The 20,657-nt window shown below is 35.8% G+C and overlaps 1 protein-coding gene across 29 annotated transcripts in view; it reads left to right on the top strand.

The window, feature by feature from the left end:
• The window catches only part of LOC110450250 (cytosolic carboxypeptidase 2-like), a 143,559-nt gene that overhangs the window by 106,904 nt on the left and 15,998 nt on the right, over positions 1-20,657 (top strand). For 24 of the 29 annotated variants that reach the window (XM_021497671.1, XM_021497677.1, XM_021497663.1 and 21 more), the window contains 7 exons: positions 1,943-2,002; positions 4,048-4,196; positions 12,083-12,173; positions 14,080-14,247; positions 16,095-16,163; positions 19,004-19,202; positions 20,639-20,647. In XM_021497671.1, the coding sequence (XP_021353346.1) occupies positions 1,943-2,002; positions 4,048-4,196; positions 12,083-12,173; positions 14,080-14,247; positions 16,095-16,163; positions 19,004-19,202; positions 20,639-20,647 (745 nt within the window). The remainder of the gene's footprint in view (positions 1-1,942; positions 2,003-4,047; positions 4,197-12,082; positions 12,174-14,079; positions 14,248-16,094; positions 16,164-19,003; positions 19,203-20,638; positions 20,648-20,657) is intronic. The other 5 variants (XM_021497686.1, XM_021497670.1, XM_021497688.1 and 2 more) reach the window with 3 other exon arrangements.

Below are 20,657 nucleotides of genomic sequence, written 5' to 3'. Positions count from 1 at the left end.
GGCCGATTGAACTGAAACTTTGTAGGAATGATTGAATCATGGTCCTGACAAAGTGTTGTTATTTTTCGGGTCAATCAGAAATACAATTTGGCTGCCATGGCCGCTATTTTGCTACTAAGTTCTAATAGGCCGATCTCACTTAAAATTGGTCTAGGAATGATCAGCTGATGGTCCTGACAAAGTTAAGTTAACATTATTCTATTTTTTACTCAAATTGGTACATATTTCAACAACAAAAATAAATACTGTAGACTCAGGTGACCGTTTAGGCCCATGGGCCTCTTGTTACATTTTAAGGTTGCCTGAAGATTGTCGTTTTACACGAATAAATGCCACAAATCTTGATTATTTGATAAAAATGATCTTACAATTGTTTTCATTTCATATGAAATTTATGAAACTCATCATGAATTTTTCGTTTTAGCCCGCCCCAGGCTCACTAAATTGAAAAAATCTTAAACTTAAAAATCTGCAATGAAATGGAAACTCGTGTAAGATCCTATATATATGTAATATAGATACTGATGCTGTTTTATCATATTACATCAGATACAGAACCACTACAGCAAGGGGTCAGAGGTCACCATAAATCCATCAAACCCTTCCACGAAAAATGTAGTGATGATATCCTATCTAAGTTGTTGGGAATGCCAGAAGGTATATTTAGCTGTGTGTATAGCTCTCTCACCCACCCACAACCTGTGTGTTCTCCTTACCCCCGGAGTAACTTGGAATCTCCCAGGAAAAAATCCAGGGAAAATCTCAGGGTACCATCCAGGTGACCTAATAGGTATCCCCTAGAGATGCACACGGGGATGTCTGAAGGAGTAACCTAGATGTACCCTCAGGAAATTGAAGCCTTCACTGTTTCACACTGTTGGTTACCCTATATATAGGGGCCTCTCACCTTTTTCTGTGTTATCGGGAACCTTTAAGGGGCCTCACGCGTGATATGTATATGTAGCTTCCTCACACTACTTCACATGTAGACTTTATCCTTTGTCCTAACCTTGGTTTGTTGTTTCACAGTTTTTATGCTCCTGCCATTGTATTGGGTCATGTACTGTTACCCTTGTCTGTCACATCCCAATCAAGTGTGATGAACTTTGCGACTTTATTTCTGAACTGATTTTGTCCAAACTTTATAGTAGGTAGTATATAGCAATAACTTTGTATTATAGGCTTTGGTTATAGCTTGGCCCTAATGACCCCTTTTGTTTTGACAAGTCATTAGGAATATAATCATGATAACTGGATCTACCCTGAGGGTGAAAACAAGTCTTGAAATAAAGTTTGATAGATTGTTTGATTTTGTTTTAAAACAATTGTACAGTTTTCTGTATTCAGCATTACTCTGTTTCATATTACCAGGCTGAAAGCAACATTATATGTACTAAGATTTTCTGGGTTTTTTTTTTTTTTTTTTTTTTATCTCCCAGGTAGTATTCCTGAGGGGGTATAGATACACTCTACATTGTAAGCACATTTTTAGGGAGGTACATGGCAATTGTCCTCTTGTTTCTGAAAAAGATCAGCAACCAGGGAATTGGGTTTTAGCCAATCAGAGCTGCACAACTTAAAGATATATTTAGCAGATAACCCTACTGCATTTTGAAATTTGCGGAGTTATGCCCCTTTTCTGGTGTATATTTAAATATTTTGACCAAAGTACTTCTACTTCATTTTTTTGCCAATATTTTGAAACTTGGTACACAGGATAAGTACCTTAAATTTGTATGCAACTGCAATATATTCCATATATTAACTAGTCTTTTGAAGTTGTATTCCATTTATGATTATTCTATGTGATAATGGGTTGTTTTAGTTTATTTTATGTGATGGTGGGGTGTTTTAGGTAGCCTGTAGCTACAGTTGTAGTTTATTATGTGTTTATATCGTCTGTACTTGTATGTTGTGTATGACTGTTGTTATGAATGTTTAGTTGTAGGAAGTACTTTGGTTAAGGTGTGGAAGGAACACATGCAGCGTACACGAGGACGTCGTAAGATTGCCACCTCTATATAATACACTATGGGTATACGGGGCGTGCACCTTATAGTATCAGGCTCTAAATGTCTGTAGTATCTAACAGCTAAACACCACCCTTTCTACACTCAACACCACCTCTTTAATACACAAGGTCACTCAGATCATTGTAAAACATGGGAGATAACTCCTGACCATGTAAAATAAAAGCACATAAAATATGAAATATATACTGGATAGAGATATATCAAGGCTAATCAATCACATTTCTATCGAAAGAACAAAAAGGAGGTCAACAATCATTTCAAACAGATTTAATTGTTGATTTTTAGGTCAATGATAGTTTGAAGACATAGACTACAGTTGTTGTAGAAAGGATGGTATTTCAAATACAAAGTTCTTAACCAGAATGCACTTTATATAGGACATTGAAATATAGTTTGGTGCTCCTCTTTATATAGGATATTGAAATATACTTCGGTGCTTCTTAGGTCACTTTTGTCACTTTTGTGACCTATTGACATTGCCTTTTAGCTATCGCCATGTGTCGTTATCATCCGTCACCTTTAAATAATCCCTGAATCATTCCTCGTCTACTATGTATTCATGTGATGGTAGGGCTAAACCATATGCACATACCATTCAGGTGACTACAGGCTCCCGGGCCTCTTGTTTAGGAATATATTTTGCACTCACCAAGTTTTAACATCCTAAGCAATTTTCCCGCATGAACTTTTCATCAGTGTAAACTGTTCCTTGAAGCACAATTGTTAGATTACCTGTGGGGGAGTGAACGTTCTCTTTAACCTAGTTAGCTTATAGACATTTGGTGTGGAGGTACCTGTGCTAGCTCTGTTGTGTAGGTCCACATTTTGTTTTGCTATAAAATTAAATCAACTTGTAGTTTTAGGTCATCTGAGTGAAAGGCTCCTACGACTTATTGCCTCTTGTCTTTGTGCATTGCCATGTGTATCATAGGGATAACATAAGACAACAGCTTCTTCACGAGATCCATAAAGGTTGAAAGAGTAATGATTTTTTGGACTATTAGGTGCATGGCCTTGATCAATGTACATTCAATGTCTTTTTTTTTCTTTTTCTTTTTTAATTAATAATTTCTTCTATTAATTTTGAGCTGAGAATGATTTTTTTTGTCATGCAGCTTGTTATCCAGATGGTTATTAATTTTGTTGCAATAAATGACTGACCCACTTTCAAGATCACAAATTGGCTTTGGTTTCATAAATGACCTTGACCTACTTTAAAGTATAACCTGTCTAAACCAGCCCCTGTCTAATCTACATCCCTGTCTGGGTCAAAGTAAATCCTAGAACAGCTCAAGGTCAAAGTGAATCCTAGGACAGCTCAAGGTCAAAGTGAATCCAAGAACAGCTCAAGGTCAAATTGAATCCTAGAACAGCTCGAAGTCAAAGTGTATCCTAGAACAGCTCAAGATCAAAGTGAATCCTAGAATAGTTCAAGGTCAAAGTGAATCCTAGAACATCTCAAGGTCAAAGTGAATCCTAGAACATCTCAAGGTCAAAGTAATCCTAGAACAGCTCAATGTCAAAGTGAATCCTAAGCATAAGAATAATTTACTCTGACCTTTTCTTAAAAATTAGTTCTGTATTTCATCATAGAAATCTGAATACAACATATTTCATGCATAGTATTCAATACTGTTCTATTATTACTGTTTAACTGGAAAATCTCTGCCTCTGTTTCTTTATTGTCTTAATTTCTTCTCTTTGTTCCTGAGCGAATGTGAGGTTGAATAAACCAAAGCTGTGTGACATGATACATAAGTGGAATGAATAAATCACTTTAGTCAATGTTATTTTCCAGTCTTTCTATTAGCCTACAGAGAAATTGGTAAGATGAATCAAGGCATGATATATGTATTATCCTGTGTGATTATGTATAGATATATAAATTATGCCATTGAATTAATTACATGTTTATGTAAAAGAATGGTTTATAAAAGGCCAAGGTTTTGTAACTGCCATTGTTTACACTTTTATTTCTACACATTAGTAATAATCTGTGGTTGTGTTCTAACAGAATCTAACATAGACGACCTGGTGCGGTCACAGATCACACACCAGGCCAGCATCTCGCCCATCAACCGTCAGCCCCTCCAGCGACACATCCTTGAGGTTTCTGCGGCCCAGCAGCGACAGCAGGATATTCTGCAACAGAGCCGCAAACAGGTACAAACACTCTAGTGTGGAGTTAGCTATCTGTCGTAACCTAGCCTGATGCTACCCCGTTTCTCAGGGGCATTTGTCACTAGCTTACCTTTGTTTTTTTTGTATTATTTGATTTAATTGCTTCAATGTTAAGTAGTTTTCCTTTTGATAGACTTAACATGCTGCACAATGACTCCTGTGAATGTTAAACTAGCGACTCCTGTTAATGTTAAACTAGCGACTTCTGTGAATGTTAAACTAGCGACTCCTGTGAATGTTAACCTAGTGACACCTGTGAATGTTAAACTAGTGATTCCTGTGAATGTTAAACTAGCGACTCCTGATAATGTTAAACTAGCGACTTCTGTGAATGTTAAACTAGTGACACCTGTGAATGTTAAACTAAGTGACTCATGTGAATGTTAAACTAGCGACTCCTGTTAATGTTAAACTAGCGAGTTCTGTGAATGTTAAACTAGTGACACCTGTGAATTTTAAACTAAGTGACTCCTGTGAATGTTAAACTAGTGACTCTTGTGAATGTTAAACTAGCGACTCCTGTGACTGTTAAACTAGCGACTCCTGTGAATGTTAAACTAGCGACTCATGTGAATGTTAAACTAGTGACTCCTGTGAATGTTAAACTAGTGACACCTGTGAATGTTAAACTAAGTGACTCATGTGAATGTTAAACTAGCGACTCCTGTTAATGTTAAACTAGCTACTTCTGTGAATGTTAAACTAGTGACACCTGTGAATTTTAAACTAAGTGACTCCTGTGAATGTTAACCTAGCGTCTCCTGTGAATGTTAAACTAGCGACTCCTGTGAATGTTAAACTAGTGACTCTTGTGTATGTTAAACTAGCGACTCCTGTGAATGTTAACCTAGTGACACCTGTGAATGTTAAACTAGTGATTCCTGTGAATGTTAAACTAGCGACTCCTGTGACTGTTAAACTAGCGACTCCTGTGAATGTTAAACTAGTGACTCTTGTGAATGTTAAACTAGCGACTCCTGTGACTGTTAAACTAGTGACTCCTGAGAATGTTAAACTAGCGACTCCTGTGAATGTTAAACTAGTGCACCTGTGACTGTTAAACTAGTGACTCCTGTGAATGTTAAACTAAGGACTCCTGTGAATGTTAAACTAGTGACTCTTGTGTATGTTAAACTAGCGACTCCTGTGAATGTTAAACTAGCGACTCCTGAGAATGTTAAACTAGGGACTCCTGTGAATGTTAAACTAGTGACTCTTGTGAATGTTAAACTAGCGACTCCTGTGACTGTTAAACTAGCGACTCCTGTGAATGTTAAACGAGTGACTCTTGTGAATGTTAAACTAGCGACTCCTGTGAATGTTAAACGAGTGACTCTTGTGAATGTTAAACTAGCGACTCCTGTGAATGTTAAACTAGTGACTCCTGTGAATGTTAAACTAGTGACTCCTGTGAATGTTAAACTAGCGACTCCTGTGAATGTTAAACTAGTGACTCTTGTGAATGTTAAACTAGTGACTCCTGTGAATGTCAAACTAGTGACTCCTGTGAATGTTAAACTAGCGACTCCTGTGAATGTTAAACTAGCGACTCCTGTTAATGTTAAACTAGCGACTCCTGTGAATGTTAAACTGGCGACTCCTGTGAATGTTAAACTAGTGACTACTGGGAATGTTAAACTAAGGACTCCTGTGAATGTTAAACTAGCGTCTCCTGTTAATGTTAAACTAGCGACTCCTGTTAATGTTAAACTAAGGACTCCTGTGAATGTTCAACTAGTGACTCCTGTGAATGTTAAACTAGTGACTCCTGTTAATGTTAAACTAGCGACTCCTGTTAATGTTAAACTAGGGACTCCTGTGAATGTTAAACTAGCGACTCCTGTCAATGTTAAACTAGTGACTCTTGTGAATGTGAAACTAGCGACTCCTGTGAATGTTAAACTAGTGACTCTTGTGAATGTCAAACTAGCGACTCCTGTGAATGTTAAACTAGAGACTCCTGTGAATGTTAAACTAGTGACTCCTGCGAATGTTAAATTAGTGACTCCTGTGCATGTTAAACTAGCGACTCCTGTGAATGTTAACCTAGTGACTCTTGTGAATGTTAAACTAGTGACTCCTGTGAATGTTAAACTAGGGACTCCTGTGAATGTTAAACTAGCGACTCCTGTCAATGTTAAACTAGTGACTCTTGTGAATGTGAAACTAGCGACTCCTGTGAATGTTAAACTAGTGACTCTTGTGAATGGTAAACTAGCGACTCCTGTGAATGTTAAACTATTGACTCTTGTGAATGTTAAACTAGTGACTCCTGTGAATGTTAAACAAGCGACTCCTGTGAATGTTAAACTAGCGACTCCTGTCAATGTTAAACTAGTGACTCTTGTGAATGTGAAACTAGCGACTCCTGTGAATGTTAAACTAGAGACTCCTGTGAATGTTAAACTAGTGACTCTTGTGAATGGTAAACTAGCGACTCCTGTGAATGTTAAACTATTGACTCTTGTGAATGTTAAACTAGTGACTCCTGTGAATGTTAAACAAGCGACTCCTGTGAATGTTAAACTAGTGACTACTGGGAATGTTAAACTAAGGACTCCTGTGAATGTTAAACTAGCGACTCCTGTCAATGTTAAACTAGTGACTCTTGTGAATGTGAAACTAGCGACTCCTGTGAATGTTAAACTAAGGCCTCCTGTGAATGTTAAACTAGCGACTCAGGTGAATGTTAATCTAGTGACTCCTGTGAATGTTAAACTAAGTGACTCCTGTGAATGTTAAACTAGTGACACCTGTGAATGTTAAACTAAGTGACTCCTGTGAATGTTAAACTAGCGACTTCTGTGAATGTTAAACTAGTGACTCCTGTGAATGTGAAACTAGTGACTCCTGTGAATGTTAAACTAAGTGACTCCTGTGAATGTTAAACTAGGGACTCCTGTGACTGTTAAACTAGTGACTCCTGTGAATTTTAAACTAGTGACTCCTGTGACTGTTAAACTAAGTGACTCCTGTGAATGTTAAACTAGCGACTCCTGTTAATGTTAAACTAGGGACTCCTGTGAATGTTAAACTAGCGACTCCTGTGACTGTTAAACTAGTGACTCCTGTGAATGTTAAACAAGCGACTCCTGTGAATGTTAAACTAGCGACTCATGTGAATGTTAATCTAGTGACTCCTGTGAATGTTAAACTAGCGAATCCTGTGAATGTTAAACTAGTGACTCCTGTGACTGTTAAACTAAGGACTCCTGTGAATGTTAAACTAGTGAATCCTGTGAATGTTAAACTAGTGACTCCTGCGAATGTTAAATTAGTGACTCCTGTGAATGTTAAACTAGCGACTTCTGTGAATGTTAAACTAGTGACTCCTGTGAATGTGAAACTAGTGACTCCTGTGAATGTTAAACTAGGGACTCCTGTGACTGTTAAACTAGTGACTCCTGTGAATGTTAAACAAGCGACTCCTGTGAATGTTAAACTAGTGACTCTTGTGAATGTCAAACTAGCGACTCCTGTGAATGTTAAACTATTGACTCCTGTGAATGTTAAACTAGTGACTCTTGTGAATGTTAAACTGGCGACTCCTGTGAATGTTAAACTAGTGACTCTTGTGAATGGTAAACTAGCGACTCCTGTGAATGTTAAACTTAAGTGACTCCTGTGAATGTTAAACAAGCGACTCCTGTGAATGTTAAACTAGCGACTCCTGTTAATGTTAAACTAGGGACTCCTGTGAATGTTAAACTAGTGACTCCTGTGAATGTTAAACTAAGTGACTCCTGTGACTGTTAAACTAGTGACACCTGTGAATGTTAATCTAGTGATCTGGTTTGGTGTTGTGTAGTCTTTTCTGTACATTAATGTCAGTCATGTTCCCTACAAGTAATGTTTTTTTTTTAAACTTTCATCTTAATCCGATACCTATTGAATCCGATACCACTCACTATAAGTGGGGGATATACCAGAACAGAAATGTGTTTAATGATCTATTAGATAACTCTACGTATGCTTTCTCATTGGAGTTCTATGTCAATATTTTGCTGTTTTATTTAGTGTGATGATGTCTTTGTTTTGAAATCCATTTCAGATGTTGATAAGTGAAGTTTGTTTAACGGTTTATGTTAGTTATTCATACTATCATGATCATGCAGACATTATTAGTTTTCTCTTACAAACTCAATTTCTGTTTCATACTTGCCAGTGTATCAATTTTTTATGTGGAAAAAGATGTGGCAAAATCTCAAATGTCTAAAACTGAATTTACATTGACTTTTATTTTAAAAAAGTGTAAAATGCCACAGCTTATGCTGGTCTGTTCCATGACTAACTCAATATGAATGAAATATGGGAACTTGGCAAGTGTCCTATTTTCCTTATCTTTTGTACTGGTTTTTAGTATGTTTCAGGTTCTAATTAATTACCATTACCATATGGGTATTGTTTTTGATTTGCAAAAATTGACTGATAGTTACATCTTAATATAATAAATTCTAAAGGCAGTGTACTTAATCCTTGTAAAACGATCAATTAATTTCTCATTACTTTTGAGAATAAGGAACTCCTGAACAATAAATCTGTCCTGCACCCTATCTCATGCTATTCCTCAATCACAATTTTCTTTAGAAACTAGAAAGGTAGATTACATGTAACTTATACAAAGGGGAATGACTCTGGATGTCAGCACATCACTACTCTTCATCCTAACTAATAAACCTTTAAACTGAAAAGGAGCTTGAAACAGATGGAATAAATACCTGGTACATGTTTCAAAAAGTTCAGAAAAATAGAGGGAATGACACTGTAAACATTTTAATGGAAAAGCAATAGCTGAACATAAGCTTGGATTGTTCAAGATATTCCTAGATTTATATAAAGTACAATATGTTTCTATCAAGATTTGATCAAAAATTTAGATTTATAGTTTTTGGAAAAATTGATTAAATTACAACAGCTGTTGGTATGTCTTTAATCATTTTATAATTTAAAATCTATCTTGAAATATAACCTGAGTTCTCTTTACCTGAAAAAGCTAAATGTTTAAAAACATTCTGAAAATTGATTAACTCTGGCTTATGCTTGCATAATTGTTATACAGGGAAAAAAGAAATTAATTAATGTCAGATTCATAACCGTATTGTAACATCCACGCTAGGCAAAAGTCATACTCCAGTAATTTGTTAATTTGTGTTTTTGTTGCTAATAATGTTTGTGTTGTTTCCTTTTCGACATTGTCAGCATTTTTGTTTGTGTTCTACAGACTTTGCCTAATCTAGACTTGTGTTACATTTTTGTGATGAGCGTATGTATGTCCTTGAGATTTGGACTGAGAGCTAATTTAGATTACACAGATAGAGGTGCTTATCCTGGATGTGTAGTGTAGAACACTGTGTGGTGGTTGGTATGGCTATTTAGTGTGACGCCAGCCCAGAACTTTCCCAGCAGGCTAGTCTTGCACATCCTGGTAAATCTTTATGTAGATCTAGACTGTGTTTATTTGTTTGACTTGCGTTGGAGTTAAGATTTAACAATTTTATTTTTGTTTATTATGTTATTTAATTAAATTGATACAGAAATGTTTATAATTGTTAATTTTCTAGTGATTTGTCTCCCCTGAGAATTTTTCCTGAATTTAGTATGAACAGGAGTACAAGAAGATCCATGATTAAATTATCTAGGTTTGCATGACCCTTAGATGAAACCCTGTATTGATACTGTAGAATAGCGCTAGAACTGGTTTAGTGATTCTAAAATCAGATATAGAGTCAATAAAAACAAATATACTGCAGTCAAATGTGCATGGTGTTTAGATGAAAATCATCAAGGTCGATCTGCATGACGAGCAAGATACATGTATCAGATTAACAGTAGGTAGAAATATCAAATTTAAAGTGAGTAGATCAATGTAACTGTGAACATGAAGACCTTGCCCCTGGCAGTTAAGTCCCTGGGCCCACTTGTATAAAACATCTCAAAGTTAAGGAAAATCTCAAGCAATATATTGTCTATGGGAAATCTTAGACTTGAGGAAATCTCAAGAGTTGAGATGTTTTATACAAGTGGGCCCTGAGTTGTTATGTGGAGACAGTCAAGAATATCCATATATACAATTACTTGGCATGAAGAGATGAATACATTCATGCTACCTGAGATGTTCTCAGGGGTCTGGACCTGCCCTTGGGAACTTAGTAACTGAGTCATAAAATTGAAACAGTTGAGATCACCATCCTACAACCATATATAGCTACTGGGCATGACAAGACACAACATTTGTATGTTTCATTGTCCTAGCATCCTGCCAGCCTTTAACCCTTTCACCACTGTAGACCATAATAGACTCATACAGCTCAATGCATGGTAGAGTCTACTAAAGTTACATAGTGGTGAAAGGGTTCCTAAGGACTCATCAGTGGTCATAACTTAGAAATGTGTATAGGCTTTTATACACAGATACACAGATTTTATTCTGACTGTAGGACTTACAGAAAATCCTCTGCTGTCAGCTCAATATGGTTTAAACAAATTCTGACAAGAGCATGGGCATTTGAAAAACATTAATCATTAATTGTTGAGGTGAAAAAGTAAATTATACATAAATTCCAAATTGGAGTAATTAGTGTTTACAGCATTAATTTGATAAATAATTATCAGAAAGTACATTCAGTTCATATATACTAACTTTGGGTGGATAATAAAATTGGTTCTCTATAATTTTAGAGTATCGTTTGTTTTCTCCAGTGATGGTCTAGGCAAGACTCAAAAGATTTGATAGTTCTTAATAACATCATCTCTGGTGACAGGCTGTTCCAGATGTCAAAAGTTCCGTGACAAAATGAATTCTTTCTCATGTTTAGGCATGTTCTATTCTTGAATAGTTTATACTCATGACCCCTTGTAACAGTATTGTTCTTCTTTGGTGACATAAACGTGGACACTTCAGGATCCTATTTCCCTGTCATCATTTTAAAAAGTTCAATCATGTCTCCCCTGATATTGTCCTTCACCCTGTTACTGTATAGCTGCTGGCAGGGCATGACAAGATGTATACACTCATCCCAGAAAACTGTTTTTGGTTGCTTCATTTTCTACATTTAAGGGAGAATGTGCCCAGTCTGAAACAGCATGATAATAACTGATGCAGTGTTTCCCTTCATCTTAACAGAACAGCTTCGCAGAATTCACTTAATTCAAAATAATTTCGCAGAATTTGTTAAAGTTTTTACTTGACTGCTTTGAAGTACTGAAAATTGATTGTTTTGCAATTATGTACTAGATACATAAACTTTATTTATTTTACAACAATTATGAAACAAGTTATTTCAACTTATATTAATCACTCTTGTTGGCCCGGATGTTAGCGCGTGGGGGTGGTATTGTGGGAGGAAACCTAAGTACCCGGAGAAAACCCCGGTGGTCGGGCAGGTGACCCCATAGCTGCTTTTCACGTCCGATCGGGGAATTATGTACTCCATTTTGTACGTGTTTATATACATTTGCAAACAAATGTGTTTGTGTAGAATATAGGTGCAAACCTGACATTACAAAAATTATTGAAATTTATGTTAGATAATAGATTGTATAGGGTTATTGTAATTCACTGAACTGAGATATTGGGTTTTGTAGGGTTATTGAAATTATGTTAGATAATAGATTGTATAGGGTTGTTGTAATTCACTGAACTGAGATATTGGGTTTTGTAGGGTTATTAAAATATATGTTAGATAATAGATTGTGTAGGTTTTTTGAAATTCATTGGTCTAGAAAATGAACTGTACCCCAATATAATGATAATGTTTGAAATATAAGTGATAATTTGCAATGTTTTCCGTGTCTTTTATGTTGTAAATTTTGTGAATCCGTATGCGTACACCTTACTTATATATGCCTCTGGTTTTGTATACTTGCAGGAGAACAGATCAGGTAATAATGTCATTCGGATGCACCCCAATCCCTTTGACGATCAGCACACATCCAAACCTCCCATAACTGTTTGTGATGGTAAGACATACTGTCACACAGACTCCCTGGACCTGATTGGTCTACTACAGACCTGTGACCTTATTGGTCAATTCTGCTACAGATCCAGTACCTGATTGGTCAATTTAATGTTAGACATACAGTAGTATCTGATTAGTCAAAATTACTCTAGCTGCATGGTCTCGAACTAGACAAATGGTCAACATACACATTTTAATTTATATAAATGAAAAGAAGTTATTTATGAACGGTAAAAGTATTTGTATAGAAATGGTTTTTTTTATCTAAAACTTAATTCATATTTTTTCTCTCTGTACTTTTTGTAATTGAGTGGTTTTCCTTGTTTTATTATCTACATCAATTTGATAAATAATGGCTTACTAGTTTATGTGTAATATAATAATGTCTGTATTGAGGTGCCACATTAACTTATTTCAGAGATTTTGTAAGCAAAGATATATTTCATATGAGCTACAAGTGAAGATATTGAAAATTACAACATACATGTACTAAAGGAATATAATCCTGAGCAGGCTCGTTTGATTCTATAATATTGTGCTGATTCAGATATAAAGTTCTGAGATGAGATTAATCATAATAATAATGATTTTTGTATTATATAGCTAGTGATCTCACAGTATAAGCCTCATTTCCATAGATACCACTCTCAGATGTAGCGTGTAGTTACTATAAGTTAGGGGTTAACATTGGAGCCTTTAGCTTTCACATAAGGAGTCTGAGAACTTCAATAAGAAATGCACTATAAAGACTTTCTTATAAGTATTCCAGGTATTTTGTTTTTAAGTTTCTTCAAATTTTGCTTGCTTTAAACTAATGATATATGTAACAACACAATTTCTACGTAATGCTAACATAGTTAATGTATCGTACCTGGTCACAATGTAACACAGTTAACTGAAGCCAATTAAAAGTACCTTACTTCAGAAATTAACTCAGTCAACTAAACCACAGGGCAATATCTATAAAGTACACAGAGTACCTGTAATATCAGTGCCTGTTGTTTGTACAATTGTTTATTTTTATTTGTGAAAAAAGCAGGATGAACAGATTTCTGATGATTTTAAATCTTTAAAAAATATAATGTGGGTGAAAAATCAAGTCCAGCTTCAAATACTTGGCAAGTATGGACAATGGATCAGTTCAGTTCAATACTATCTGTCTATGATATCTTAACTAAACCTCAAAAATCATTGATCAACCTGTTTTTTTTTGTGATAAATAACTCTTTGTGAAACTTGTCTTACGATTGCTGAACACCTATTGTCGGACTATTCTCTGACAGTGAATGTTTGATCTGTCACCAGATAAGACAAGTTTGGCCTACTGGTCTAAGACTCACCATCAGGTTATGTTAATTTTTTAAACATTTTTTATCACACTTTATCTGTTGCGGTTATTTTGTACACAAAAACATTTAAAACATTCAGATATATCTGTTTTGATGCTTATTCCAAAAGTCAAGGTCATATCTATAGACATTTCTTATATTTGCATTTTTTCTCTTTGCAAATCTAATTTATTATGCAAGCATATACATTCTTTAATGTTTAGAACCATAGCTGGTGTGATAGTTTTGTTGATATAAATTACTGATTTGTATTGCTCTCCTACTGTAGTTCATCACAAACTTGACAAGTGGCGATGGTATTGTGGCCAGTAGGAACTAACTCCTTGATGATTCTCATGGCTGTGTTTCTGGCAATACCTTATATTCGTTCTGATTTATATTGATTGATAAAGACTATTATCAAAAACCTTCAATAAGGACAGCCAAAAGAAATGACATTTGGTGGTACACTAGTACTGTTGTTATAGAGATCTATGTGAGGTGAAGTCCCTAAATACAGTCCTACTATCCTATCTCTGTACTTGTAATCCTACCTGTTACTTCCTGGTCCTATTTCAGCCAGTAAATCTGGTCGACCTCGAACTCAGGTGCCTTCTGCCACTTTCGTAAATTATGATCAGTACCATTCAGCGAAGGCGCAAACAGAGGAACCACAGGGGGAGTCTAAGGAGGTCCTGCTGATGGAGGTAGAGAAACTGGAGCCTCTCTCATTGGACAACCAGGACGGTACGTTACTAAGGGTCCACCTCGGTAACCAACGGGGATATTAGGTTACCCTGAGCCTGTTTTGCAAACAAAAATGGTTGCTAAGTGTTGAAGCTACCTGAAGGAAAAGGTCAAAAAAACTTCTAAAAGGACATGTATTATTTTCTAACATTTTGTAATGTATACTCTATTGATTTTCACTTTCTTTTTCTTTCCATTTCAAATTTATTAAAATTCGTGGTCATACACTGTCAATTAATTATTTAAGATATCTGTTTAGTTTGACAAAATATTGTTTATGTGAATTTCCCGACTGATTGTACATGTGAAAAAGCAAAAATAGTGAACAAACTATATACTAAACCTGACAGGAAAGATTTTTCAAATTGAATTTTCAAAATCATTATCAAAAGGGTGCAATTTCTAAAATCATATCCAGTGAGGAAACTGCATTAACATTAAGTTAAAACAGTGAACATGATTGGCAGTGTATAAGTCTATAAAACAGTGAACATGATTGGCAGTGTATAAGTCTATAAAACAGTGAACATGATTGGCAGTGTTTAAGTCTATAAAACATTGAACACGATTGGCAGTGTATAAATCTATAAAACAGTGAACATGATTGGCAGTGTATATTTCTATAAAACAGTGAACATGATTGGCAGTGTATAATTCTATAAAACAGGGAACACGATTGGCAGTGTATAATTCTATAAAACAGTGAACATGATTGGCAGTGTATAAGTCTATAAAACAGTGAACATGATTGGCAGTGTATAATTCTATATAACAGTAAACATGATTGGCAGTGTATAAGTCTATAAAACAGTGAACATGATTGGCAGTGTATAAGTCTATAAAACAGTGAACACGATTAGCAGTGTATAAGTCTATAAAACAGTGAACATGATTGGCAGTGTATAAGTCTATAAAACAGTGAACATGATTGGCAGAGTATAAGTCTATAAAACAGTGAACATGATTGGCAGTGTATAATCCTATAAAACAGTGAACATGATTGGCAGTGTAGAAGTCTATAAAACAGTGGACATGATTGGCAGTGTATAAGTCTATAAAACAGTGAACATGATTGGCAGTGTATAATTCTATAAAACAGTTAACATGATTGGCAGTGTATAATTCTATATAACAGTGAACATGATTGGCAGTGTATAATTCTATAAAACAGTGAACACGATTGGCAGTGTATAATTCTATAAAACAGTATATAAAACAGTAAACATGATTGGCAGTGTATAAGTCTATAAAACAGTGAACATGATTGGCAGTGTATAATTCTATAAAACAGGGAACATGATTGGCAGTGTATAAGTATATAAAACAGTGAACATGATTGGCAGTGTATAAGTCTATAAAACAGTGAACATGATTGGCAGTGTATAAGTCTATAAAACAGTGAATATGATTGGCAGTGTATAAGTCTATAAAACAGTGAACATGATTGGCAGTGTATAGTCTACAAAGCTAGACACATCAGTGTTTCTCACTAGGTGATGTCAGTATCTACAATGACTGGTGAAGGGTTGGTCACACTTTTCCTATATCAGTATTTAATCGTACTTACTGTTTGTTTCTTTCCTTCTCTGGCAGGTATGTCAAATAATTATACTGGTAGTCATTGCCGCAAGCTCTCCTTCATGAGTTATGATTATCTTATATAACATCTCGGTAACAGGTGACGGTTTTCACAAAAACAAAACTTTTCAAGTACAATCGCCTGTAGTACTTGTGCCATGTATGTGAGTGGTTTGTGGATCTCGGCCCAGGATTCTTTCAGTATACTGCCCACATGTACACACAAGTCTCTGATTATTTACAGAGTGCCTCCATGTATTACTTTTCAGATGAATCAAAAGAAAGTAAGAAGCATAAAGGGAAACATAAAGAAAAAGGAGGCAGAAAGAGTCGGATGGGTAGGTATACATACCCATACCAGTCATCCATCACTGTCTTCTGTCACTTTTCATTTTATTTTTGTTTTGATTTGTCATTATTTTCATTTTATTGGATTACTTAATTTCATGAAGCAGAATTTGATATTTGCCTGGCAAGGTTTTTGGTACATGTAATTGTGTTGGCATGCTTAAAGCTATATATTTTTTCAACCGATGTTCCATGAAGTATAATGTTGTGGATTAGGAACCAATAGGAAACAAAATTAAAACCTGATATATCAAAATTATCTGTAGTGTCTAGGTTAAGAATCTGAGCAACCGTTAGAACAAATCCCTAAGGTTATACCTTCAGTTCAAAAAAGTTTGTATTTTTATTTATTTTCACAATTAAACTTCTTATATGTGCATTAAAGATGTTTCGAGTAAATCTTGTTGTAAAGATGATAATATGATACATCGCTATTGTGATTTTGTTCAAATTTTAGTCCCTAATGACACCTCAAGTAAAAGTGCCAAACAGGAGAGAAGGGGTTACCGATATCGTCAGTTTAACCACGACGTTTACAAAGACACATGGAAACAAAGTGAAAGTGTGTTCACTGTCATAGAACTAATGTTTATCAACTAAAGACACAAGAGCTTCATATCACTTGTGTTGTTAACTGTCACCTGAATGACTCAGACTTTATCATATGTACCCACTGTCACTTTTACTAATGTCACTTGAGTACTACTGTAAGTAATCTCCATCAGTGTTTGGTAACGTGTACAGCACTTGTATCCGTACTAGTTATAATTAGTGTATACCTCCATCAATCTTAACTCCTCTCAATCACACACTGCATGTTAACGCTGACAGATGCAGCAGTGGTCTCGTTACAAACACTTGTCCTGTACAGTAATGTATCCGTACTAGTTATAATTAGTGTATACCTCCATCAATCTTAACTCCTCTCAATCACAGACGGCATGTTAACGCTGACAGATGCAGCAGTGGTCTCGTTACAAACACTTGTCCTGTAATGTAATGTATCCTAACTAGTTTTTGTGTCGCCTGCGAAAAGCTGGCGACACATAGGTATTGCTATGGCGGCGGCAGCGTCCGCAGAGGTTTTCGTGTGATAACTTGAGTTTCCTTGGGCCGATCAAACTCAAACTTCATGCAGTGCTTCCTTACCAAAAGTGCTTGCTTGGGATTGCTTTTCAGTTCCGAACGTCAAAGGTCAAGGTCACTGTTACTATAAATAGATAGCAAGTTCCTTAAAACTCAGAGTATTCTTCCCAGAATAACAGATTATATAATCTAATGAAGCCTGCAGGCATCCAAAATCATAATCTATTATTATTGCTTACTTTTAACATTATTTCTTGAAATGAAAAGTGGATCTATTTCTTCGTAATCTCCCAGCTTCCTGCGCAGGCGACACATCCACTTCCATGGATTCTTGTATATTTATTGTATAGGCCTCCATCAATCTTAACTCCTATCAATCACACACTGCATGTTAACACTGACAGATGCAGCAGTGGTCCTGTTACAAACACTTGCATGTATCATCTGTTTACCAACATCCAAGTCCATCATCCTCCATGTCATTTATGATATATGCTAATTTCTGTTTCTTAGTTTCTAAGGAATAACAACTAGCTGGTTTTAATTCATTATACCCCTTACTTAGTGGAGGGGGTATTGCTCTGTCCAAGCATGCATGTGACAAAAAAATAAATTCTAAACAAGATATCTCATGCAAATTAAGTCACTAGAAGGAGTCACCTCTGTCCACTTTTGAAAATGAAAGTTTGTGTACAGGTATCTTGTAAACCCTCAGCAGATTTGTTTGTATGTACACCATGATACTATGACATCAACTTATACAGATCATAAAGTTAATAAGAAATTCTAAAAACAAAATCATGGTCATGAATATATGTAACAACTATAAGACTATCTGTCGGGAGTATTTTGACATTCTTTTGTTTTGGTATTGATATATCAACTGTCAAGGTTTAAGGGTCAAAGGTCACACCTGACCACTTTGAGGAGGTGGAGGGTGCAGCTGTGTGAGTTCCCACTCCCTTTTCATTTCTTTCTTTCACATATGATTGGCAAGTTCATTGCGACAGAAAACTTCTATTCTGTACCAAAGATAATAAACCCCTTTTTCAGGTTTAGCAAAACTTGTACTACATGTATGTACACCCTCAATATTATCTATCAGCGTCACTGGTTTGCTCACACATTTTTAACTTCTGTAGAATGTATGAAGCCATGGACTTCAAACTTATTGCTAATGGTCCTGATGAAGTGTTGTTATTTTTTGCACTGATCTGAATATCCAATATGGCTACCATTGCCTCTGATTTGCTGAGACATTTTCAACTTCTCGGGAAGGCTGCAGAGATTGACTCGTAACTCTGTACGCAGCTTCTTCATAAGGTTACAGCTAAAATTCTCCATTTTGTATGGATGGAAGAATCTAAGATGGATGCCAGGATATCTGATTGGCTGATGTTTTTGTACTTCCTCTTTAGAACATATATGATTAACTTGCAGCTTGAAACAAATGTTTCTGCAAGGTCCATGAATCTGATGTGAGCATTAAGGCCCCTTGATCCCTTTGTGAATTTTCATAAATTAATTTATTATTGAGTGTTGGATTTAGAAAATCATGACCTTACTTTATTCTCCACATATTGTACTGTTATTTTTCAAATTTAATGAAAGGAAAGAGTGAACTTCTGACACCATTAGATTTCAATTACATGGTGTGAGGACTAGCTATCATAGAGTTTGTGATCCTAGCTGGAGGTTGTATTATATGTACGATATTTAAAGGTATATGATTGCCTGTCTATAGGTATGCGAGAGTCTGACGAGGATCACGGTGCAGGTATAGAGGGGCCAGATTATGTGACTGACCCCCACACGCGGAAGGAGCCAAGGGTCAAGTCAGCCCAGTCTACAGAGGAGGTGGACAGTGCAATAGAGAGCATCAAGGAGCTCAGGCAGTCACTTGCTACCACCGCCATACAGCAGAACCTCAGTCCAACAGCAGGGTAGGTACCACACGTCGGGACCAATAATCCCACCACACAGTATATACTGCTAACGTTGGCCAATAGCTTAGTTTCATCATTATCGCAGCCTGGCTAGTCCACATTGTCTTACAGCGAGAATCTATAAACAGGTTAGTAATAGATGTTGTTATTATATACACTGTATGTAGAGAGGTTTTGGACAGACAAGGTGGGCGGCTCACATAAAGGAACTTCTGGACTTGATTAATGACCTACTACCACCGGATTATTATTTCTTAGTTTTAATTATTTGCAATTTTTACATCTCATTAGATTCTCAAAAGGCAAAAATTTGCATCAAAAATATACTTGTTTCAAAAGAAAGAACTCTTTCCTTACCACATATCATTTTTGGGAAATTGTACTCTAAATCTTGTACAGTCGACCAGATGCAAGAAAAGGGAATACCCAAAATAGGGAAGGAAGTACCAAAATCTACATAGAACATTACAGTTGCAATGCTTTGTGGGTGTTATCTACAAACAGAACTGTCACCAGTAAATGTGTGTGGTAGGTTGTAAGTGTTATGCTACAGGAAGAACTGTCACCAGTAAATGTGTGTGGTAGGTTGTAAGTGTTATACTACAGGAAGAACTGTCACCAGTAAATGTTTGTGGTAGGTTGTAAGTGTTACACTACAGGAAAACTGTCACCAGTAAATGTGTGTGGTAGGTTGTAAGTGTTACACTAAAGGAAGAACTGTCACCAGTAAATGTGTGTGGTAGGTTGTAAGTGTTATACTACAGGAAGACCTGTCACCAGCTCTGGCTAGCTGGGCCAACAAGTCAATGCTCATTGTCATACCGTAGACACCATATGTCTAAGCTGCTTTTTGAGATCAGACAAGCTGTTGTTGTGATGACGCTGTTTTACCAGAGCCAAGAGTATTGCTATATGCTCATATATATACACATTTCTGCACCTGCATGCATTTTTCTGAATCACAGTTATTATTCAGGATTAAATATTGTTTAATCAAATCTCAGTCAAATATTCAAACATTTGTGATAACACAAAGTACAAGTAAAGTATTGTGACAGTTTATTATTAATACATTCGACTGTTTATGTTCATGTGAAAGCTATTTTATAGAAGTCTTACCCTGTATTTGTATTCAGTACTGGATACAAGGCTTCAGATGAAGTTTTAATTATCAAATAATCACATTTACAAGTGATATTGATGTCAGATAGTTCACATGGATAGTGTGAAAAAGATAACCTGACTTGTTCTATACATTCCCTTTAAAGATGGCATACAAAAATAATACAACAGGTTTAACTGTTGAAGTATTCTGATACAAATCGGTCAATTATATGTATGATGATATAGATTTAAATTGACTGTAAATAATAAGTTTATGAGGTGACACTGGACAGTAGATATAACAGCTATGTCCTTATTTCTGTTGTCAGGCTAGCAAGGTAAGTTCTC

This window comes from Mizuhopecten yessoensis, unplaced genomic scaffold, assembly GCF_002113885.1.
Source record: "Mizuhopecten yessoensis strain PY_sf001 unplaced genomic scaffold, ASM211388v2 scaffold5141, whole genome shotgun sequence".
Lineage (NCBI taxonomy): Eukaryota > Metazoa > Mollusca > Bivalvia > Pectinida > Pectinidae > Mizuhopecten > Mizuhopecten yessoensis.
The sequence above is the reverse complement of the archived record's forward strand: the minus strand, read 5'-3'. Positions and strand labels throughout refer to the sequence as shown.